This window comes from Natrix helvetica (genome assembly GCF_964273705.1).
Source record: "Natrix helvetica genome assembly, chromosome: 6".
In the NCBI taxonomy this organism is placed as follows: Eukaryota; Metazoa; Chordata; class Lepidosauria; order Squamata; family Natricidae; genus Natrix; species Natrix helvetica.
Genome location: NC_138553.1, coordinates 14,565,779 through 14,590,874, shown reverse-complemented (window position 1 = coordinate 14,590,874; position 25,096 = coordinate 14,565,779). Strand labels below are relative to the sequence as shown.

The window sequence follows — 25,096 nt, the reverse complement described above, 5'->3', positions numbered from 1 at the left end:
GTTTGAACTGCTAGGTTGGCAGGAGCTGGGCCAGGTAACGGGAGCTCACCTCATTGTGTGGCGCTTGAGTATTGAACTCGGGCCATCAGCTTGCTCAGCATCTTTAGTTGCTGAGCCATAGCATCCCGATTGAAGGGAAACTGATTATAATTCAAGCTTATTCATTTTATCATGCTTCCCCAAGACAACAAATGTACTCTTTTATTTCTTGCCTCCATACATTTTTCAATATTGTGCTGAAAAGCAAACACCTGGTCTGTGCTGTACTACGGTCCTCTTATTCTAAATGCATTTCCAGAATATCAGTCTTTCAGGTTTTTTTATTCCTCTGATGTCCGTACACGATACACCTGAAATTATCCTGGGCTTCTTTGCAACTGTATGAAATTGTCTAGACTGAAACAATTCAGTAATATACTGGCTGGAAATGTCTAAAGTTGGTTGGCTGGGGTTCAGGTACCGTTTTGGTTCTCACTAAGCTTTGAGCGACCATTCAATAGTTCAGACTATTGTTTTTTACCTGCTAGGCGTTTCCTAGGCTGTAAATAACCTAACCAGGAGACAAATAAACATGTAAAAAAAATCAGGCTGTTTGGGATTTTTTCCCCCTAGGCTTGACAGTTTCAGAGACAGAAATTATTTTGCACCAAAATTGAACTGTGTTCCATGGTGGGAATCTGGCAGGTAAAGAATCACAAGGGGAAAATGTGTATGTTAGGACAGGTTCTGTATGTCGCTGTATATCCATTATTTGGCAGAGAGAAGCGCTAATGTGGTTCGTAGATGACGGTTGACAAATTCTGTCAACTAAAGGGATCAAAAGATGCCTTACTCCTCTACAGATGGACCACTATGCTCTTAAATATCTCCTGAGTGAATACGGTGATACAGTAGACAGTTGTACTGAATCATGCTTGGAATTCTCTGTTGACTCATTCTTTTAAGGCCAATGGAATTATACCAGAGCTAGAAAAAGAAAACAAATCCAGAAGAGAATATTGTTAAAGTCTCACAGAGAAGGACAAATGGAAGGTGGAGAAGGTATTTTTCAAATGGGAAAGTCAGTGTGAAGTGAAAATTAAAAAAAATTGGGTACAATAGTGTCCGTCCCCCTACACCCATTATTTTAATTGTTCAGTTATCTTTTAAAAACTCAAGGGATGCTATTTTCCCAAGGCCAACTTGACCATGTAGATTATTAAAGCCCATTGCAAAGACCACTTAAAACCATTCCTATGCACACTGGCCTAGAATAAGCCCCATTACATCAAGTGGCTCCTCCTTCTAGGTAAATACATCTTTGGTCTCATTGGTTTCTTAGAGCTATTGGTTCCTTCCTGGCTCTCTTGTAGAGTGAGGTGAAGAAACATATTGTTTATAATACTTTCTCAGAATTACTCCAATTTCCTTGAACAGAAAAATGGAGCTGTTGGGATTATACTTCATCAGGAGGAAGCAGGATTCTTTCCCCTCCTGTTCTAATATTCATGCTCTTCTGATCCTTGGTGGTAGTTTGTTGGCTTTTGCACTTGTTGTTGAAGGTTGAAGCCTTATCTGTGAATCAGACAGAACATTCCTGGGAATGGGAATCTAACCAAGGATTTACAACTATAACAGAAATGTACAGTATTTGCAGAGAAGGCATCATAGTGATAGCTAGAATCAGCCTCTAGCTAACTACATCATACCAGCAAGAGGGTCCAGGAGCATATACTTCATTCGTGTATATTTGGGAAGAAAGATAGAAGGAAGTGAGCTCAGATTAGTTATATCTTGAGTCAATGTTTCTCAATTTTGGCAACTTGAAGATGTCTGGGCTTCAACTCCCAGAATTCCCCGGCCAGCATGCTGCCCAGGGAATTCTGCAAATTGAAGTCCAGACATCTTCAAGTTGGGTGGTCAGGAGGCCATGATGTGCTTAAAGAGGCAGTCCCATTGGAACACACCTCCAACACTTTTATGTATTAAAGATTGTGCATGTGCATGTATGTTTGCATGCATGCATCAGAATGAACAAGGCAGCTATCTTGCAAAGCCACTCTGGGCAATTAAACCCAACAAAAATGTGTCTTCTTTGGAATTATCATGAGAACATGATTCTGGGCACTTTGTGGCAATCGTTGAGGACAAATGAAATTCCACGAAGCAGGAAAAGGAGCACTGAAGGAGAAAGAATGCTGGAGAGGAAAGAAGCCATGATGCGGAAGAGATCATGTAAGAAAAAAAAAAGATAGCAATGTGACATAAGAGATGTGCTGTTTGAGCAGTTAGGAAACTAAAAGTCATTTCTTTTAGTTTTTTTGTTCCTGTTGGTTGGTTCCCCCTTCTGTCTTTATGGACATCCCAGCATTATCCATGGATCAAGATATTGCAACAGGAATATGGTTCCCATAGTGTGGGATGCCAAGTGTGGTATTTTGGAATTATGGCTATGATCGTGGCTGTGGAAGTAGGATCTTAAATAAGCAAGACAAGAAGAAGATCAATTTGTTTGAGGTGTGGTGCTGGAGAACGCTCCTGCGTGTTCCTTGGGACAGCAAAGGTGACTAACAAGCAAGTACTGGAGCGCACAACAAGATATATCGAAGGTAAAATCACAAAACTGTGTCTCACTTATTTTGGCCATGTCATACGGGGGATTTCACTGGAGAAAGCAATTATGCTTGGAAGGATTAGTGGTTAAAGGAAACCAGGCCACCAAAAAAACAGGAGGGCTGGATACCATCAAAGCTGACACCTGCCAGAACACAGAAAAACTCAAAGAAATAGTGCAAGATCGGAAGATGTGGAAAGACCTGGCCCATAAAATTGTCATGAGTTAAGACACAACTGAACGGTTATCCATCATCCTCATGGCTATGATCAGACTCCTATTAGCTTCCTTCAAGTGGTTCCTGCATTTAATTCGACGGTTTGGCGCGTTTTTCAGCCCCTCAACTGCTGTCGTGATCAATTCCCCGTGGCGAGGAGGAGACATCAGGTGGCAAACTTCGCCGACAAAAGTTCACCCTTGAAAGTCGGTGCTCGTCTCCACGTTGCTGGCGCTTGCCTGACCCACCAGCACGCTGGGGATCCTCCCTTACAACTCCTTCTCCCCCTTTACTCGATGCGCCCCGTCAGCGCCCGCCTTCCAGGCCTATTGGTGTCCCCTTAGTGCTACGGCTGTCCACAATCAATCGTGCAAACGAGCCTGCAGGTCCCATCGTGTTAAGAATAACACTAATATCCCCCCCGCACACACACAAAACAATACACAATCTTGCACAGAAGACTGTCCCTCCGGGTTGCACGGGGCCGCTTGCCCGGCACTCCAGGCGCGTGTAGTTCGCGCGTTTTCCTTCGGGGAAAAAAACTAAGGCTTTGCCGGACTTTCTCTCGAGTAAAGATCCATTTTGCATTCTTATTGTAGAATTGGCTAGTTTGCTCCAAAGTAAGCCAACTTTCCTCCCTCGGTATTTCTCAGTCATAATATTAGTTTAATAAGCAATAAGGAAGATTTCACTACACACCAGTAGAGAACCGGGGCGACGCGCGCTCGATCGAGACGCCACGACGGGCGTGGGACGCTACCGGCGTCAGGCGCGCCCGATTCCGACCAGATTCGCTCGTTCCGATCGATGGGGTTGGAGCGGCGGCCGTCCGGATTGAAGCGAGCGCGGCGGGGGCTCGTTTTTAACATGGCAGCCTTGCCAGAGCCACGCACGCCCAAGCCGCCAGCTTCGGTTCCCGCAGAGGAGCCGTCGCGGTCTCGGCCGGTGGGTGGGGAAGGCGGGGTCGCCCCCAAGAGCGTTCCCGGCCAGCGGTAGGGAGACGTTGGGTGCTGGGGAATGGACGGGAGAGAAATCTTCCTCCCGTCTCTGCATCCCCCCACCCCGATCCGGGGGTCGGCCGTCCGCCTAATCCGCTCCGCTTAATCCGTTTCCACAGCCGCGCTTCCTCTGCACGGGGTGTGCGGGGATGCCGGGCACCAGGGCCGGGTGCACCCAGCCTCTCGCCTTGCCAACGGCTCCCATTCAACGCCCCTCTGCCTTACACCCTTTCGGGCACATGAGTTATTACTCAAGGTTTACTCCATATCGCTGCCCCGTACAAGCCGGTTCACATAATTCTCGCGCTCCGACATGCAGGCGACAAAATGCGGGTGGCTTTGAACCAGGGTGGGGCGGAGGGGGCGAGGAAAATGAAACCAGGGGGGGGTTTCTGGGTGGAGGGGGGTATGTGTACCTCCGCCGAGTAAGGTGAATCGGATTGCTTTGGGGGGACTCTTACCTCGGGGTCCCCCCCACCCCATCTCCCCCTGCACTCCCCATATTCTATCTACAACACCCTCTCCCCACTTTTCCAGGCAAGCCAAATCCCGCTCGCCTCCTTCTTTGACGTCATGTCTGTTAGGAAAGGGACCAGTGGCACGGGCGGCCAAGGGAAGGCGGACGGCCGCGGAGGCAGGTTAAAGTTTCTGATCAAGTCTGCCGGCGGTGCCTAAACTAACCCCCGGGCGAAGGGCGACGCGCTCCTGGCCCGGCCGCTGCCAACATCTGGAGCAGTTCAAAGCAGGCTGCTGTGTCTGCCTGTCTGCGAGCGAGCGAGGGAGGCAGGAGGGGAGGGGAGGCGCGATCGCTCTGCCGAGGGACTGGAGGGGCTGGGACTAGCGGTCGTCTCTCTGCAGAAAAAGCTCCCTGCCAGCAGAGCGCACGGCGTTGGCTCGGAAGAGGAGAAAGCAGCTTGCTCGCCGCCGCCTTTCCAGCACTCGCTGCTTCCCGGTCCTCTCCCCCACCCCCCTCCCGCCTGCCTGCTCGCTCGCCTTTCCTAGTTCCTGGCTCTTGACTTGGGCGAGAGACATTTGAATCCTCCGGACATTTCCCCCCCCCCTTCCTTCCCCACCCTTCTCGGGAGGGGATGCTCCTTCGCCCTTCTTGGCCACTTCCCTGGGCGGCGGATTTGCTTTCCTGCCCCCGGAGCTTCCCGCTTTGCAAAGCCGAGAAAACCCGGGGGGAGAAAGAAGCAGCAGCAGCAGGGAGACCGGGAAGAGCACAGCGCTACTACTTCTTCACCGCCGGTGCGCTGAATTTCTCGGGCGGGAGCTCGGATGTTCTCTGAGGATGCTTGGCAATTGTACTAAAGGAGGCAATACTGGAGCGAATCAGGGTTTGGGCTTCGATGCCATCATGGGAATCAGGTAATACCCGAGCCGGGGAATTGAATCGCCGCAGCAGCAGCTCCTGTTTCTTCCTCGAACTGCTTCCCCGACACCGCCGCCGCCGCCGCCAGCGATCTCGGCTGTTTGGGATTTGGAGGAATTAAAACCTGAACTCCGATTTGGGGGATTATTATTATTATTCTTGTTGTTGTTGTTGCTACCGGTCCCCCGCCTTTCCTCTACTTTTAAATGGTCAATGAAAACAAGAGGATGTACATTCCAGAAGAAAACCACCAAGGTAAGGCGAGGGGAGTTTGCCAATGGAGGGTACACCGTCCCGTCCTCCCTCCCCCACCCCCCAAAAAACCCCTCCTTTTCTTCCCTCCCTCCCTCGCCCCGCCGCTTCACCTGCTAAGAGAAGTCGCTGTGCAAGAGTGGGGGAGCCAAGAGAGGGGAAGGGAAGGGAGGGGGGATGTTCCTGCGAACGTGGGCTCGAGCAGAGACATTTCACGTAGAAATCTTCGGAGCTGGGGAGGGGAGGGGGGGCGTCGGGGACAAAAAAAAAAAACCGCCAGCACCTCAGCTTCCCCGCCCTTCCTCCCACTCTTTCTCACGCCTTAGCCAGGTTTGGCTCGCGAGATTCAGCCGAGGAAAGTTGTTCCTCAGGAGTGGCGTGGGGTGGCGGGTGCGGGTGAGGGGTAGCGGGAGGGGGGGGGAGACAGCCGGCGGGGGTGGCAGGGATGATGGTTGGCGGCGGAATCCCAAGAGTTGGAACCGTTTTGCTCTTTTTTCCCTGGCCGCTGCTTTGCCTCGCCAAGCTTTTATTTTTAATGGCGATTATTAGCAGCCAAGCTTTTATTTTTTTTTAATGGCAATTATTAGCAGCTCTCCGGGCCAGGCTAGCCCCCATTCACCCCCCCCCTTTTCCAGGGTTTGCGAGCTAAGCCAGGACTTGCTAAAACCCCCTCAACTTTTAACTCTTCAGGATGGGATGGGATGGGATGGGATGGGTTGGCTCTTCTCCGAGGCCAGCTATTCGGAGGGGTGCCTATCTGTGCCCTCCTAGATTAGGGTGTGGGACTGATACAACCTAAATTTGTCTGAGAAGAAAGAACCTGTGTGTGTGTGTGTGTGTGTTTGAATGGTTACTCTCTTATTTTGGAGCATGACTTTATCCACTGACAGTCTTCTAAAATGGGGAGGGGGGTTGCCACATGGGGGTGGGTGGGTGAAGGGGACAGTCCAAAAACCTTGTTCAGAAAAATAGACTCTTGATCCTTCCCTACATTCCTCTCCCCTGCATTCATGGGAATAACACAACAACAACACCCCAAATCCAATGGGACCCTAACCTGGAGACCAGCTTTAGCAATGGCAAGCAATAGTCATTACATGTTTTTGGAAGCTACCCTCCTTTGCTGAGGTCTCCCAGTTGCAAGACAGAGGGCTGGGGTTTTATTTTATTATATGCTCCTTTAGACTACCCTGAAAACACTGGACAGTGCATAGATTTTTTTAAAAAACCTCTAGTTTAGGGATGCTATTTTCTTTGGAGAGGGTCAGGAGAGGATAATTTAAAAAGAAAACCTATAACCCTTTAACAGTGCTCTAACCAGAAAACATTATTTTGAGCAGCATTGGTGGAATAACAGCTGTATATTTTAAAAGGGAGGGAGGGAAAACTCAAAACTTTTTCTCCATTCTTCCTGCAACACCTCTTAAGGAAGCTGCCTTTTGAATCTTGGGCACGGTGCCCCTCTTTCTTGGATGGAAGCACTAAACATTATTAGTTTAGGAACTGAAGTGCACCTCTCTCTGCTTGTGTGTTTCTTGTGGGCATCCTTGTTTCAACATCTGTTGTCTAAACCACAGCCAGGTCACAGAGTCTTAAGAGGGGGGGTGTATTTATCAAAGGGTAGTTGATTGGTCCCCTGGGAAGACCAACCCTCCCCACCCAGCTCATTGCTGCAGCCTTTGATTTCTGCCTCCTCATCTCACCCCTATTGGAGCAGAGAGACTCCTGGTACTTGCTGTGTGGGTGTCACAGGCAAACAACCTTTGGATGAGATGGTGGCACCTTGATTACAGTCTTCCCTAATTTATGTTTGTTCAAAACGCCTGCCTCTCTTGAGTAGCCAAACCTGGAACGGGGTTTGCTTGAGACCTAGTGTGGCCCAGCCCAGGACTACTATTTAGCTCCCATCATCCCTTGCCAGGTGGAATTTGTAGTACACCCTCACTTGAAGGACCAGCCGGTCAGAATTGGTTGCACTGAACGAGACAGGCAAACCAGTTTCTCCTCTAAGGCGGCTTGCTGTGTTCGTTCTATCGAAACTGAAGGCATCTTTGCATGACCTCTCTTCTCCTTGTCCCTAAAGAAATTTAGCAGAGGAGGAAATCTGAGTAACGAGGGTATGTTTGATTGACGTTGGTGGCGAACACCTCTCCCCCCCCCCCCCCGTTACGTGCAGAACTGAAAAATCGCCAGAATTTCATCCTAATAAACATCTCAGATGGAAATCCACAATGGTGTTTTATTTGGGGCAAGGTTCTATTTTTGCATCTTAAAGCCCCTATGTATCTGCCAGGCGAGAATATATGGTTCTCTTTTGCTGCTGCCAATGATAAGTAGATCAAAACTCAGCTCCATAGCAATATGCCAAATACTATGGCAACTGAACTGAACTCCCTACAGTACTTACCAGCTGCAATGATTATATAATACGTATGGAATAGGTTTGACATCTCTCTCTCTCTCTAACTGCAGATTAATTTTTGTCGCTGCAAGGCAAAAAAAGCAATACTTTTAAGTGGAAAATATGGAAGGAAAGCCTATTATTTGTATCCCCCCTCCCCCCCCCCAAGAGGCCGAGGCTAATAATATTAATGAGTAAGGGACCATCTCTAAAATAAAACATTTTTGGGGAACTTGTTTAAACACCTCTGAATCTTCATTGCTAACCCTTGCCTTGTCTTAAGCAATATTGTCCTTTTGCACCTCCCCCCCCTCCAATTATCTTGGAACCTTTAATTTTGGGCCAAAGCCAAGGCATATAGCGATGATAGTGAAAAACAGAACCCAAAACTGGGTTTGGGATAAATAAGCGTGATTAGAGCAACTGGGTTAAAAAAGGCTTTGGAAAATTGAAGCAGAAGGAATATCCAGCAACCCTTTTTGATTTTTTAGAAAATTCTATTTTGAGAGTACTAGATTGTCTTATGTTATACTTGCCATCACATTTTAGCAGAGGAATGACTCCTTAGATTGCCACAAAAACTTGTGCAATAGCATTGAATTATATAGACAGAGAAGGCCTCATTTATTTGACTTTCTCAGTCAGAGTAACTGGCTATAAACTGAATTGTTTTGATGTGAGCTTTTTTTCTTAATTAACAATGAATGTACTGTCTATTTATGGTATTGTCCTGTTGTAGTTTATATATACGTTGCTCCTGAAAATCTGTCAATAAATAAGATTTAGCTAATGACTTGTTCACTTAATACAACAAGTAGTAGTACTAGAAGGAGCTGCTTGAAGTTATCCTTGTTTTGTTTTGTTTTAAAGTTAGGCTCTTCGTTTAATCATTCTCATTGTATCTCTCCAAGTGCCAATAATTCATCTTTATTGTTCAGTATGATGGTTTATGTGAATGTTTGCTGGGAATGGCCCATAAAACACACAAGCAAAAAAGGACTGGATGATTGAGATGACAGAACTAGCAGAGATGGCAACATTTTTTTGACTAGAGAAAGATCAATAACTACATTTATTAGCAAGGAAGCTTCTTAGACACTTTCTGTTGAAAAAAAGAGAGAAAGATGAATGTGATTTTGGGGTTTGGATTAAAAAGGATACTTTATGGAAAAAAGGAAAAGTATGATGTAACCTTAGAAAAGGTAAAATATAACTGTTTTTTTTAAAGATGCCTCTTTTCCTCTTCCTTTCCCTTCTTTTTCACTTTCTTATTGCTTTTTTCCTTCTTTAAATCAGAATTTGAACCTTTATAATTCTGTTGAAAAACTTGAATAATTTTTTAAAAAAAGAAACACGTACACACATTATTTAATTCAAGTTGGTGAGATTATAAGTTCTCTTGGATGCAAATTGGTATTATACTTTGTACTTTTAACAGAAGCACAATGAAGTAACATGGTGAAAAAAAACCATTTGAAGGTGGAAAATTGATTTGCAGGAAGCTAGATGTGAATAGGATTACCTTCAAACCAAGCAGTACATTTAGATGGCATAACATAGTTTCAAATTATGTGTAGTATGAATGCATTACTGATTTTGACTACATAGCGTTGGTAGCGACTTTGATAGCTGGGGATGGGGTGGGGTGGGAAGACGTTGTAGTCAAGAAAGAAACGACAACTATTTACATGCTGGATTACGAAAAAGGTGCTGCGTGGGTTCTGATTTTGCCATAAGGTGGTGCTCATTGTTTGTAGAGCTACAGTGAGAAGTTCTTGATGTAGTATAGCCAACAGCACATCTAAATCATAGACTTATATTGATTTAAAACCATACTTTCTACCTAAGTGAACCCTGGGGATTTTATTTCTGTCACAGATACCAAGGATGCATAGCTTCATTAATCTACTGTTCTCAATAATCTTAATTACAGTATAACCGGGGAACCAAGATGGCCCAAGTAATTTAAAACTGGTGCAAGTTTATCGTGTGGACATGCCATTATTGGTAGGAAATGACCCCAAGGTTTACTACTGCCTTTTCCTTCCCTGATAACAACATCTATTTCTCAGCATATAATTCAAGGCAAGTTAATAATAATTAACACAAATGAGCACTTGCAGCTGGTCATCAATTCCACCTAGACAGGATCTTTTAAGCCGCCTGTTGATTAATGCCAAGGCATCCAAATGGCTTCACAATTCATCACCGGACATTGTTCAGCTCACCCTGTTTTAGCAGATTCATACTCTGAATTCCTCAGGCAGCAATCGTTATTAGTGTTTTGCCTTCTTTCTCCTGGAAATTATTACCATTTTTAATATTGTCTTTAAGTCAGGAAAGGTATTTTTTTCCACGACGCTATACTGGAGGCATATAATCTGATTTGCTGGTCTGTGACCATAATAAAGATTGATCGGTTTGTATTCCCACCTTTTTAAAATGAGTTCTACAGAATCAAACCATGCAGGTTCCTGACTGGTGATAATTAAGCAGTTTAAGACTGAGTCATCTTATGTTTATACATTCAAGCTGCTAGTTTCGACATAACATTTTGGTTTCTTTCCCTGTCCTTCTTGTATTACAAAGTGAGTTCGCTAGAAACGAATCCCGAGTCCCTCCGGGGAGAGGGGGCGGTCTAGAAATCTAATAAATAAATAAATAAATAAATTTAATAAAATGATTGCTGCATTTTTCTACCAACCTTAATCCAGGGTTCAAATGTGCTGTGCTAGTGAAATGCTCAGGGATTCTGCGTCTCACATGGTGTGATGTTGTCCTATGTCAATATTCTTCTACTTTTCAGAGATAGTTCAGTAGTAGCATTACTTTATGTATTCCACCTTTATTGTGCTTACACATAATTCAAGAGGGTGAACCTACGTAGTGCATCATCTTCTTCCTCTTTTCCCTTCAATAACGACCTCGTGAGGTAAATTAGGCAGAGAGTGAGTGATTGGCCCAAAGTCAGCCAGCTAGCCTTCATACCTAAGGCAGGACTAGAAGTCACAGTCTCCCAGTTTCTACCCTGGTGCCTTAACCACTAGAATCAAAACAGCTTGTAAACAATATTTAGTTAATGTTGCCATCTAACGCAGCGGTCCCCAGTCTTTGCAGGTTGGCAGCCTGGCTTGGAGGTGTGGGGAGAGGGGAACTGGGTCACATGAGCAGCAGGCTGGTACATGCACATGAAACACAGGCCTTGTGCTAGTGGTGGGCTAGCACCAGTGGTGGGTTTCGGATCCCATTGCAACCAGTACGGTTGCAACGGGCCCCGGCGTCCTCTACATGAACGTGTAGAGCGCAAGCGCACATGTGCGCAGCATGCACATGCGTCTTACTCTCCAGCGACGCCTCCGCGAGCCTCTGTGACGCTCCAGCTGCTTGGTGGAGCATCGCGCAGGCGCTGAACATGCTGTCAAAGAGTTTAAAGATAGGTAAGGATGACGGGCAGGCGGGTGAGTCCTCCGGAGCACTATACCGGAACGGTACCCGGTGCTCCGTGCAGGCACTGGTACGCTCGTACCAGGACCTACCGCCTGCAACCCACCATTGGCTGGCACGTTAGAACACACGTATGAATGCCTCCCCGGCCTGTTGCTTGCACAGGTTGAACTGTGGCTGCGAGCTTCGGCCCTGCACTCATAGGCCCAATTCCAAATAGGCCATGGTCCGGGGAGTCCTGATGTAATGTATCCATCAGGGCATTTAGCATTTTGGAATTACCTGCTATGTTGAGAATCTCTTAGCCTATATTTCTGTTTTTAATTGTAACAGAGAGAGAGAGAGAAGAGATGGGGAGAAGAAATCACAGTGGTCTTTACTAAAAAACGTTTATTGATCTGAAGCTGGCAGCATTATTTTTAGGGTAGACATTTCTTGTTCTTCTAATATTGGAATCATTCCTTTGGAATACTGTTTTGTATCCATAATAAAGATATAACTATTATATATGTAGATGTCATAAATAATAAATGTTCACCCGGAAATAACTCCAATTGAATTTGCACCAACCTCAAGACTTTGAGTTGGACTTTGTTGCATGCCCTAGCTAGCATAATCAGATATAACTGTTTAAAGAAGGCAAGATTCTTTTTTTTCCTGTATTCAAAATGAGCCCATATCTTGAGTTATGATGTATTAAACATCTCAACAAATTCATTTGAAGCTCATTTTTATCCTGTCATTCATTATCAATATACCCACAAATAGGCTTTTGAATCTTGTTTGCTGTAATATTACAATGAAAATAAAGGTTCCTCTCGCACATATGTGCTAGTTGTTACCGACTCTAGGGGACGTTGCTCATCTCTGTTTCAAAGCCGAAGAGCCAGCGCTGTCCGAAGATGTCTCTGTGGTCATGTGGCTGGCATGACTACACGCCGAAGACGCACGGAACGCTGTTACCTTCCCACCAAAGGTGGTTCCTATTTTTCTACTTGCATTTTTACTTGCTTTCAAGCTGCTAGGTTGGCAGAAGCTAGGACAAGTAACGGGAGCTCACTCTGTTATGCGGCGCTAGGGATTCAAACCGCTGAACTGCCGACCTTTCTGATCAACAAGCTCAGCGTCTTAGCCACTGAGCTATCGTGTCCCTTGTAATATTACATAGGTGACTGTTATTTGGTTCTCAGCCCCCATTCTTCAATAGCAACATTCAGAAGTTTAAATATTGACGGTATGGCTGGGACAAGTAACGGGAGCTCACTCTGTTATGCGGCGCTCGGGATTCGAACCACTGAACTGCCGACCTTTCTGATCAATAAGCTCGGCGTCTTAGGCGCTGAGCCACCGTGTCCCTTGTAATATTACATAGGTGACTGTTATTTGGTAATCAGGCCCCATTCTTCAATAACAACACTCAGAAGTTTAAATATTGACGGTATGTCTGAGATTCCCAGCCATCTGGTGGTGATGGTAGCGGTGGCGATGACGAGGATTGGAATTGAAAAACAGAGATCCTTGAAAAGGATATACTTGGCATCAGTCTTTTGGTTTGAGGGAACAAAAGTAGAATAAGGAAATTTCCTCCCTTGCATCTATATTTTTGATAAAAACAGAATAGGTATTTTGCTCAGAATGTAGCGGCAAGAACTACCGTTATTAACGGCTTTCTCCCTCGGAACAAATGGGGGAAAAGTTCAATATAAGAAAAACCAATAAAAGAAGAGGAAAGGAATAAGTAGTAAAAACCTGCAGTAAACAGAAAGTATCCTCTATATAGCAGTTTTAAAAGCATGCTGTGGTTAAAAGGGGACCGCTGCTATATTTTAAAATCCTTTTAAAATCACAAATGTATAGCATCCAAAAAGAAAACCCTTGAAGGGGGCTATGCAGCTTTCAGCTAACCTTAAAAGGAATAGCTAGCATGCACATCAGAGCGTTTATTTAGATTAGGCAACTATCTAAGGGTTCTTCTAATTGGTTCTCCTGCAATTTCTCCTCTAGTCGCCACTATATTTAAATCCTTGAAGGCCTCCATGAAGAATTCTGTGATAGGTTAAAAGGAAAAAAAAAATGCACCGATTTCCTTGTTGAAGGTGATCTCTTTCCCTGCTTTGATTTCCAAACTGGAAAAAAAAAACTTTGCCGGTTAAAAGGCAGGCTGAAATATTCCTGCAAGCAACCCACAGTTCCACCGATTTTATCCCTTCCTCCTTTTATCTCTCCCAGAGTTCATTGGAATTTAAGAATTCAGATGGAAGATGCAGAGCTTGGTTCTTCCAAAGGCTGTAGTGTGTTGGGATGTAAGAGAGGAATGGCAAATCTATGTGGGTCATTTTTTTAAAGAACTTTTTTTTGGTAGGGGTTTAATCTGTGATGAAATATAACAATTGCTGGGATTGTTTAGTACTCTGATTTTATTGACTGTAATTCAGTTGTGAACTTATTATTTTGAATCATTATTGTGTTTCCCCGAAAATAAGAGAGGGTCTTATTTTCTTTTGACCCCCCAAAATAAGCGCTTGGCCTTATTTTTGGGGAGGTGTTATTATTCTTGAGGTGGAGGAGGCGGCGAGCTTGGTCACCTCATGGCTGCTACTGTGTTGCAATATTTGGGGGGCGGGCTTATTTTAGCGTATGCGCTCAAAAGCCACAGTAGGGTTATTATCTGGGGAGGTCTTATTTTGGGGGAAACAGGATACTTCCGAACCCTCCTGCAATTGCAGGACCTACAGTATCTCTAGGAAATGTTTATTCCAAGATTTTAACCCAACATATTCAGGTAGTTATTGATGTAAGCAAGCGGTCACTCCGACCCAAATTGTTCAGGATTCGAGATTGGCGAATTGTTTTTTCCCCACTTTGGGATTTTTTTTCTTTTTTTGATGTAGAGTATATAGATAGGATTCCTAGAGAAGGCTATTTAGAAGGCAGACACCTCCATATCTTGACCCTCCCCCCCAAAAAGAGTTTAAAGCAGAGGCCCTCAAACTTTTTAAACGGGGCCACTTCATGGTGCCTCAAGACTGTTGGGGTGGCGGACTGGCTGGGTGGGCATGGCTAGGTGTCATTTGACTGGGTGGGTGTGGCTAGGTCATGTGACTAGGTGGGCATGGCCAATTTAACAGTCCATTGAACAATGCACACAAATTAAACTTTAATTTGTTTTGCTCTTGGGGATGTTTTATTTGCTTTTGTTTGCATGTTGCTCTTTTGGTTGCCTTTTCTTTTTACCAGATCATTTTTTCAGTTGTTTAGGAGTCTAATGGTCCACTTCAGGAAACTCAGTTTTGCAGCAATTCTTCTCAGCCCCAAGGAGCTTGAGAAATCTCCCCCCTCTCTCTCCCTCCCTCTCTCTCTTTCTGTCTCCCTCTCTCTCTCTGTCTCTCTCCCTCTGTCTGTCTCTCTCTCTTTATCTTCTTCCAAAATGGTTGGCCTTACCTTTCAGTCCCAGCCCGCAGGGCTCATAAAGGTAAGTCCTGCGCTTGGACAAAGGGTGGATGGGATGATGTGGGCAGGGCAGCCTTGTGGTCCTGCGGGGGCGAGATTAATGGCTTCGGCGGGACACATGTGGCCCCCGGGCTGTAGATTGAGGACCCATGGTTTAAAGTCTACCTGCAATCACCTTTGTTGTAACCACCCTTAAAATGCTTACGGCTTTCACCAGCTGAGAATATCATTCAGTTACTGATCTCTTTCCTTTCATCCCCATTTCATCATCTTTAATGCAGGGATGCTCAAACTTTTTAAACGGGGGGATGATTCACGGTCCCTCAGACTGTTGGGGGTCTGGACCGGCTGGGTGAGTATGGCTAGGTGGTCATGTGACTTGGTGAGCGTGGCCAATTTAGCAGTCCATTTTGCCTTTGTCCTTGCAGTTCTTGCCCCTCCCCTACTCACCCACCGGCCCTGGAACTTATGGCTGTGAAAAACATCCTGAAAGGCTGTTTTCAAAGTGTTTTTAAAGCCTTTTAAAGCACTACTTTACAAGCTGGCAGCAGAGCTGCTTTTTAAGGCAGCAGCAGCCCCTCTCCTACTCACCCCCTGGCCCTGGATCAGGTGGCTGCACTGGTGAGATCACCCCTCAGTCAGGTGGTCCTCCCCCGCACCCTTCAGCCTTATCTTTGGCCGCAGCAATTTGATCAGAAGTGCAGTTGAACCAATGAAATAACTAACCAGAAGTGCAGCTGGAATGAATGCTCGCTGGAAAATAAGGACAACAGTGAGGGGCGAGGCTGAATCCCACCACTCCGTGAGCCGGATACTTTGCATTGGTGGGCTGTATCCAGCCCGCAGGCTGTAGTTTGAGGAGCGGTGTCTTTAACGCATGATCTTGCCATTTGATGATTTGAGGGGGGAAAACCCCCTGTGAAGTTGTCATGATGGGAAGCTGTAAAGCTGCCCAAATGTTGGCCGCTTGTTGCATTTAAAAGACCGAACTAATAGCAACTCGGGATGGTATTACTATCGCTGAACTGATACGGGAAAGGAGAAAGTTTGAACCCAAAAGCTATAGGACGGGATGAGTCAAAAGTTCCCCTCATTGAGAAAACCCACCAACTGGGCATAGCTGTGCCATTCTAACAGAAATGGTGTTTAGACAATTCTAGATAAACATGAAGTGAAGGCTGAAATGACCTTTGTTGCTAAATAACATAAGTAATGGTTGCATAAGTCTGTGGTGCAAATGGCCCTTTTCAGTTACGGCATGAAATTATAATGTGGATGTAGGTAGAATGGGTAGGTTTTGATCTACAGGTAGTGCTTGACTTACCACCATTCATTTGCAAATGAATGGCACTTAAAAAAAAGTGACTTAAGACCAATTCTTGCATCTACAACTCTTGCAGCAGCCCCATGGACATGTGGTCAAAACTTGTATGTTTGCCCTGACCATTAGTTATTCAGATTCTTTTTTTTTTGGTGATAGAAGTTTTTTATTTTTTCATTTTCATAACATATAAATCACGTGTATACTATTACATAGCCATCATCATATTGTATTATTAAATGTTTACATCAATTCATCTTACCATCAACTCCCAAAAACAATTATTGGCTCTTCTGCTCTCCATACACCATTTTCGTACCTTATCCATCACTTTCTTCTCCCTTTCTCCTCTCCCTCCCTACCTCCTTTCTTCCTTCTGTCATCCTTCCCTTCTCTACTTCCCCTTCTTCTCTCTCCTCTCTCCCCTCTCCACCCCTCATTTCTCTCCTCCTCTTCCCCCCTTTCCCTCTCTCCTATCCCTCTCTTCTTCCCTTACCTCTCTTCTCTTAATTCCCACTCTTCATCTCATTTACTTGATGTATTTCAGCTTCTGAGCAAGCTCCATTTTATGTTGATGGTATTTATAATTCCTTTTCAATATACATATTTAATTTTAACATGTATTCTCCTTTTTTTAAAGAAAAAAAATAGAACAAAAAAGTATACATATATAGTCATTGTGCTTTTAAAACACTCCCCTCCCCCTAATTTTGGCCGAGATGTAGACCTGGTTAGAATTCCCAACTATTCTCATCATTATCTTTATATAACTATACATCCAGTTAGTGATTCTGTCTTTAAATCTCAATAGTTTCCCATTGCAGGTGTATTTCATGTTCCCTCTATATTGTCTATAAATGGTAATCCTCGTTCTTGTAAAGAGCTAGTATGGATTAAACTTGTATTAATTTGAATAACCTTGGTTCCTGATTTCTTGGGTCTGACATGGTAGTTAAGTTAACCGGTTGTTCGCTAGGAGCCAGATTTTGCTGAAAGCTGGAAGTAAACAGTGGTTTCTAGCAAAACCATCATAAATAATAGTCACATGACCACAGGGCACTGCAAATGGACATAAATGCAGACTGGTTGCCAAGCACCCAAAATGAGTTCATATGACCATAGGGGGATGTTAAAACTTTGGAACAGGGTCATGAGTACAGTACTTTTTTGGGGAGTCCATTGTAATGTTGACCGCTCATTTAGCAATCAGTTGTAAGTCAAGGGCTACATATATTACACTGTCTATAATATACAGTATTGGAAAGTTTTTAAAAACAGAACTTAGAAATGCAAGCTCCTGAACTACATTAGCCTGGTGAGATGAATATTTGATTCCAAAGTACAAATGTAAAAATTGAAAGAACAGTCTTAGAGAAAACTGCTGATTGAAAAAGAAGTTGGCATCAACCATTTTTAAAATGGTTGTGGAGAATTCTCCATAACAGTTATAATCTTTTGCAACATCTCCTGCTACTAAACAGTTATTTCTCCAACATGTTTACTGCATCCTTAGTCATGCAGTAAAAATGAATTCACTGGGGTTTATTTCCATAATAAGCCTCTTGTGGTGTAACTTATGCTCTGAAATAGAAGTGCAAATTATTTAGATTCTAATATACAAAATGTGCCTTTGGGTGCTTTAGAAAATAAAACTATCCGAAAGCCTAAACATGGCACCATAATTATAAAATAAATGTGGTTTTGTAAAGTTATTAAGTCAACAAATCTTCCTATGTATATTATAGGGACCAAGCTGCCCTTATGTTGCTTATCAGATTGCATACTGTTTATTCAGCAGAAGATGAAAAGGAAAAAAAGTTTGTATTTCTCAGATGGATATAAAAGAATATTTGCAAAGCCTGCCTTTAAAACATGCCATCCTTCATTGGTGCACAAGTGATGCTCCTTGGAATTTCATTTCCAATTTTGCCAGACAAAATAAGCTTTTCCAATGCATGATTCATCTTAAAATCCTTGCTTTATGTAGCAGGAAGTAACTGTTGGAAGAGTTTTCCTCTGCAAGTCAGTCGGATTGATCATATGGAGGCTGCGTTCTTTGTTCTGTGTGTGTGGGTTTTTCTTTTTTCTTTTACTTTGCTACAATACTGATTTTGAAATCTAACCTGTCATGATTTCCAGGCTGTTGCTCATGTGCCTTCCCATAAATTTTATTCCAGACCGCAGGAATCTCTATAGTTCAAGGTTTAACTGCAGAAGATTTGATTTTTCACTGTGGAACCCATTTACACTTCGGTGACTGTTGTGCCTGCATTCAAATTCCAGACCCATATATGGACACAACATGATGGCCATAAATGTGAACTAGAATGCAAAAGATTTCTCTGCTGCAGACAGGAGAAATAACGGGAAGTGAAATATGATTTTTTTTTCAGAGGTAGAGATGGGGAAAGATTGCCTTGGAAAGGAATTGCAACCAAGATAAAATCTTGTGTTGAAAATAACTGGCTGAGATAGAAAGTGACTACTGAGCATCAACATCTTGCAATTTCACCTCTTTTTAATTCTGTCTCACATGTCATCTATAAACCTTTCACAAGGTTTATTTGCTTCTGAGTCACACCCCTTGTCATTCTTGCATTCTCAATCCCTTTTGTTTTTCTTCAGCCCTACCTTCCCAACTATTTTTCTTTTCATTATTCATCTATATTTTCTCATTTTCTATATCCTCTCCCCCCCATTTCTTTCCTCACCTCCCTTCTTCCATGGCCTGCTTTCAGCCTGTTTGGGATCTTATTCCTTTTTTGATTGTCTCTATCAGATATGTGTTGTTGTTAGTTGCAAAGTCGTGTCTGACCCATCACAACCCCATGGACAACATTCCTCCAGGCCTTCCTGTCCTCTACCACTGACTGCTTCGGTGACTCCATACAGCCACCTCATTCTCTGTCGTCCCCTTCTTCTTTTGCCCTCAATCATTCCCAGCATCAGGCTCTTCTCCAGTGAGTCCTTCCTTCTCATTTGGTGGCCAGAATATTTGAGTTTCATCTTCAGGATCTGGCCTTCTAAAGAGCAGTCAGGGTTGATCTCCTCTAGGACTGACCGGTTTGATCGTCATGCAGTCCAAGAGACTCGCAGGAGTCTTCTCCAGCATCATAGTTCAAAGGCCTCAATTCTTTGGCGCTCAGCCTTTCTTATGGTCCAACTTTCACAGCCATACATCAAATATGTAAAAGTACATTAATGTGGTTAACTTCTTGTGTTTGTTCATAGATTGAAGTTTGATCCAAATTTAAACATCGAAAGTGTCACCATGCAGGGAGCGCTTTTATATTGACTTAAATGTTTGATGAGTGTCAGTATTCTGTGAGTAGAGGAAGTTGAGATGTGTGAGATCATATATGCCTATCCGAAGGTTGGGAAGGCTAGAAGAGTGGGGAACTTTAAAATCTCCCCAAATATTTCCAAGCTGTCTTATTGCACTATGTTGCTATCTGTAGACTGGAGGGAAGGAAGTAGAATTATTCAGTTTGCATAACAACAGACAATCCAGACACTTTAACTCAGAAATCCAAGGATGTTAAGCCTCTGTTTACTTAGTGCTGCTAGATAGCTAAACATTTCCGATTTAGAGAAGACTAAACTTTTTGCCCCATGAAAACACATCCATTTAAACTAGGAGAAAATTATTTTCCTCCATATAATTTTTAAGTTGTCTCACACTAGAACAGTTAACGCCTATGATGTTGCAATGGGTGAAATGCATTTCATTCAGTGTAGTCAGATACGACAGCATGCTATTATAAAATGAATTGATTTGGGAGTGGCCCTAAGATCCTAAGTGGAAGTGTACCTAGACCCATGATGGTGAACCTATAACACGCGTGCCACAGGTAGCACGCAGTGCCCTCTGTGGGCATGCAAACTGTTGCCCCAGTTCAGTCTGCCGCGCATGTGGCAGCTGGTCAGCGGGTGTCTGCCGCGCATGTGCAGGAGGGCGCATGCATGGAGGACCGTTCAGGGGAGTGCACTGTATTTTGGGGATTTGGGCGCACTTTGGTCACTCAGTCCAGAGAAGGTTAGCTGTCACTGACCTAGACTATTTTACAGGTTTTGGAGTGATGTTTCATTGAGATTTATCAAATGGTATGGATGATATAAATAATATCTTATCAATACAGTAATTGGTTCTATATGACTTATTTACTGAAAATCAGTATTTGATTCTTCTGGTCTTCACTGTTTTTGACTATCGATCCAAACTGTAAGTAAAACCCATTCAATTGGTAGTGGTAAACAAGGATAGCTAAGTAAGTCTATGGAGATTCTCAGTCATCCAGGTCATGGTTGTCCCAAAGGTGCTTTTTCAAGAGGCAACTGGACTTTCTGGTTTTTCTTTGAAGACATTTCTCTTCTCATCCAAGAAGCTTCTTCAGCTCTGAATGGATGGTGGGGAATGAAAGGATTTATACTCCTTGCAGACCGCTGGGCATTTGCATTCTTTTAGCTGGTTGTTCAGGTCACCTGGAGGTTTATCTGTGTCATCAGGGTCACCTGAGTGGTGCACATTGGTTTGGAACCTTCTTGGAACTGTTGAAAGGACGAAAAAAGAAAAAAAAAGGAAGAAAAACTAGAAAGTTCAATTGCCTCTCGAAAAAGCACCTTTGGGACAAGGATAGCTAAGCTGGTGCTTTCCTGAGGTTTGGTCTGTAATCCCAACCATCCATTGCTTTTGACCTCCCCGGCTGGGCTAACAAGTTCAAACCATCTGAATCAGAGGTGGCATTCAGCCAGTTTTGACAGGTTCTTGGGAACCGGTAGCAGAAATTTTTAGTAGTCCGGAGAACTGGCAAACAGGCTGGCTCCGCCCCTGCTACCTCCCAGCCTTCCAGCTGATTTCCTTTTGTTGTCCTGAACAGGAGAATGGAGCTGGAAAGCAGGTTAGTGGGGTGGGGAGGGAATGGGGATTTTGCATAACCTTCCCCTGCCACAAGCCATGCCCACCAAGCCATGCCCACAAAACCGGTAGTAAAAAAAATTGAATTCTACCACTGATCTGAATGGTATCCATTTGCTTACCCGGAGTCAAAATATAGCAGCAATTCTGGGAGAAGACTGTAAAAGCATCTTTACCTTATCCTAGAAAAGGCACTTGATACCTGATAATTCTTGATGGAAATATTCCAAGAAGGCTTATTCCAAGTGAAGAAGATTTTTGTTCATCCACTTTCCCTAGTAGGGAAAGGTTTTCTAAAGATAGGCTTGGGAGAGAGCCAGCCTCAACTCATTTGGGAAATGAGCTGGCGGAAATGTACTTATTTCAAAATTGTCGGTGCATAACCCTTTTGGCTGATCTCATAATCTGTGTTCTGGATTAAGAAATATTTCCTTTTGTACTCCTGTCTCTCTGGCTATCTTGTCTATCTACTTATCTATCCACCCAGCCTTTCACCCTCTTCTGGGATAGTTTTAGACTTTCCAGTGTGGTCTAGAGCAGGGTTGAAATTCAGCAGGTTCTGACAGGTTCTGGAGAACCGATAGGGGAAATTTTATGCAGTTCAGAGAACCGGTAAATACCACCTCTGGCTGGCCGCGCCCCCATCTATTCTCTGCCTCCTGAGTCCCAGCTGGAGGAAATGGGATTTTGCAGTAACCTTCCCCTGCCACACCCACCAAGCCACACCCATAGAACCGGTAGTAAAATAATGTGAATTTCACCACTGGTCTAGATCCATGGCTTTTCCTGCCAGTCTTTTTCAGGAATACTAACCAGTATGATCCTTGCTTAGCTTTTTTGGCTAAGGGTTTCCACCCACCGTGACTGTCATAGGATGGAAAAATACTGCCACTCCAGCAAAGGTACTCCTGCAGTGATGCTCAAAAGTGTGTGAACCCTTTGTTGTTTTCAATACTTCTGCATAAATATGACTCAAAACATGATCTGTTCTCTACACAAATCCTAAGTTAGATAAGGAGAACCCAATTAAATAAATGAGTCAAAAAAAAAAAAAAAGAAATACTGTATTGGCCCATAAATTATTACATGGAGAATATTTCTGTTAAATTTTGCAAGGGAAGACAGGGTAGCAAGAAGGAGACCATGGAAACTTCTCTGGGGGGAAATCTAAAACGTTGATAAATCCCACTTTTTCTCTAATAATTGAAACCCCATATGTACGCAACTGGTTCCATTTTTATCCCCGTTGCAGTCATACGAGATGAAATATAATGCATATAGAAGAATAGACTAACAGAGTTGGAAGGGATCTTGGAGGTCTTCTAGTCCAAACCCCTGCCTAGGCAGGAAACCCTACACCACTTCAGACAAATGGATATCCAAAATCTTCTTAAGAACTTCCAGTGTTGGAGCATTCACAACTTCTGAAGGCAAGCTGTTCCACTGATTAATTGTTCTAACTGTCAGGAAATTTCTTCTCAGTTCTAAGTTTCTTCTCTCCTTGGTTAGTTTCCACCCATTGCTTCTTGTCCTACCCTCGGGTGCTTTGGAGAATAGCTTGACTCCCTCTTCTTTGTGGTAGCCCCTGAGATACTGGAACATTGCTATCATGTCTCCCCTAGGCCTATTGGGCTAAGATCAACTGAGTGTTGCTTGCATTGGATTTGTAGACAAGTGTTTCCATCTGATTTCTGATTCTCTGGCTCAGTCATGAGTTTTGAGGCTTCAGCCATGAAGTGTTGTGGTTATTGTGGGAGTTTATTCATTGGATTTTTGCACGTTACTTTGAAAAGGCTCAGTGGTTAACAACAACTATAAAGAAACAGTATTACATGTCTTGGACTCCCAACACATTCAAAGATATGAGGTTGGAAACTGCTATACCGTCTAATACATCACACTGGGTTTTCCTGATATCTCTCTCAATAACATGGCTTATTCATTCAGGAAGAAAAGCTTTAGGTTATGTATTAATATTTATTTAAAGGAAATGTAATTGCCATTATTTATTTACATTTGCAATTGGAGAGTGTCCTGGCTCAGTAGAGCACTTCGTTTATATAATGAAGCTTCCTAAGATTTATTTTGAAATTGCAGACTCTGCTTTAGTGCATAGTTTACAAAGACCTTGTCTTTGGCTTTGCTGGATGTTGAGCATCTTATGTTGCAATTTCTTACTATAAGTTAAATGAAGCATGTTTTGGATTGTCCATAGAACTACATTCTATAATATTTTGCATTATAATCAGAGGTGGTATTCAGCAGGTTCTGACCAGTTCTGGAGAACCGGTAGTGGAAATTTTGTGTAGTTCGGAGAACCAGTAAATGCCACCTCTGACTGGCCCCGCCCCCATTTATTCTCTGCCTCCCGAGTCCCAGCTGATTGGGAGGAAATGGGGATTTTGCAGTAACCTCCTCCTGCCACACCCACCAAGCCACGCCCACCAAGCCACGCCATGCCCATGGAACTGGTAGTAAAAATTTTTGAATCCCACCACTGATTATAATGTTACATTGTAGGGTTTGATTTTAAATGATGATTATACCTGGTTTGGGGTAAACTGGAATTTATTTATTTTTTACCTGGAATCTATAAAGTTTGCTTCATGTGTTTGTGAGTAGAAGAAAATAGTAAGACATTTATTAAAGGATACTTTTGTATGGCTTTCCACTGACATATTTCAAGGCTTAGCATTATAGTTTTGATATTAGAATACAATTCAGGCCTAGATTATTGTCCCTACATTCTCTTCTCTTATCATTATACACCCACATTTTATTATGGTTTACTTTAAAAAAAAAGATCAATAGTACATTGATATTTCAAATATTTTTAAGACTGCATTTCATGACAACCATTTACTGGAGACTCAGAAGTATACATCTTACACCAATTAATTGGATTATTTTTTCTTTTTCTTTTACTTTAAGAAGTGCATATATTATTTTTCAAAAATCTTGAATGGGGGATAGTCATATGGGCCTGCTACTTATATCAGTGCACTCTGTAACGCTAAAGCAGGGGTGTCAAACTCACATCGTCATGGCGGTGTCATGTGACATATCGGGACTTCCCCCCTTCACTAAAGAGGGTATGGGCGTGGCCAGTATATGATGCATCCGGCCCTTCTCTATCCTAAGCTTATCTTCTGGAGTGTTGGCTATTCCTGCCAGCTTGGTGACATCTGCAAATTTGATGAGTTCCCCATCTTGTTAAGTGAGAATAATCTCCCTTAACAAGTGTTTCACTTAGCAACATAACTTTTGGGCTCCATTGTGGTCATACCCTGAGGACTACCTGTACTAGTTAAGCTATACTGCTTTGCTTTTTCAAAATTAATTTTGTTCTGCTGAAGATTGCTTTTTGAAAGTGGTAGACTAACCTTTTCAGGGATTTCCAACTCAGAAAGATTGGATTTGAGTAGGAGCCTGGCAGAGAAATAAAAAGATGTAGGCTAGATGGAGAAAACATCCATGAATGGCAAAAAATTTCAAAGTTGTTGCCAAAGAAAGTACATAGTCCCGTCCATTAAATCACTAGGAGTTGAGCTGGACTGCAGGAGATTTTACTATGTGCTTTCTCTTACTTTTTATGTTAGAAACTACAAAAGAATATTGGAAATAGATTAAATAGCCATGTTGTAGAGCAGGGGTGTCAAACTCAAAGCATCACGTTGTCATCACTTGATGTATCGCGACTTTTCCCCCTTTGCTAAAAAGGGTGTGGGCATGGCCAGCGCGTGACACATCCAGCCCACGGGCCACGAGTTCATCACCCCTGTTGTAGAATCACTTGTTTTGTGAGATGGTAGCTATATAAATTGGGGAAAAAAAATCAGTCAATCAATAAATGAAGACTGAACGACAGCAGCATAAAGATGTGAACAATCTTGAAAGATACCCATTTTCTGCCAATTACACAATGGCCCAGCAGCTCTTTCTACATTTGAACATTTTACTGCTGGGAGTCCTATTCAGAGGATGATTTAGACAGTTGGACTGCATTACTCCTTACATATAATTTCACATGCATATTTAATATTGGGGGTTCAATTATTTAACATTATAGCAATAGATGTGTAAGTCTAGCTTTTGTTTACTGTAGAAGATATGATTTAGTGAGTTTCCATTTT

The 25,096-nt window shown here is 43.3% G+C and overlaps 1 protein-coding gene across 1 annotated transcript in view; it reads left to right on the top strand.

Annotated features, from left to right (window-relative positions):
* The first annotated feature begins 4,977 nt into the window (after positions 1–4,977).
* CACNA1C (calcium voltage-gated channel subunit alpha1 C) overlaps positions 4,978–25,096 on the top strand; it is a 547,747-nt gene continuing 527,628 nt past the window's right edge. Inside the window, exon 1 of the mRNA XM_081957273.1 lies at positions 4,978–5,435. Within this exon, the coding sequence (XP_081813399.1) occupies positions 5,387–5,435 (49 nt within the window). The 5' untranslated portion in view covers positions 4,978–5,386. The remainder of the gene's footprint in view (positions 5,436–25,096) is intronic.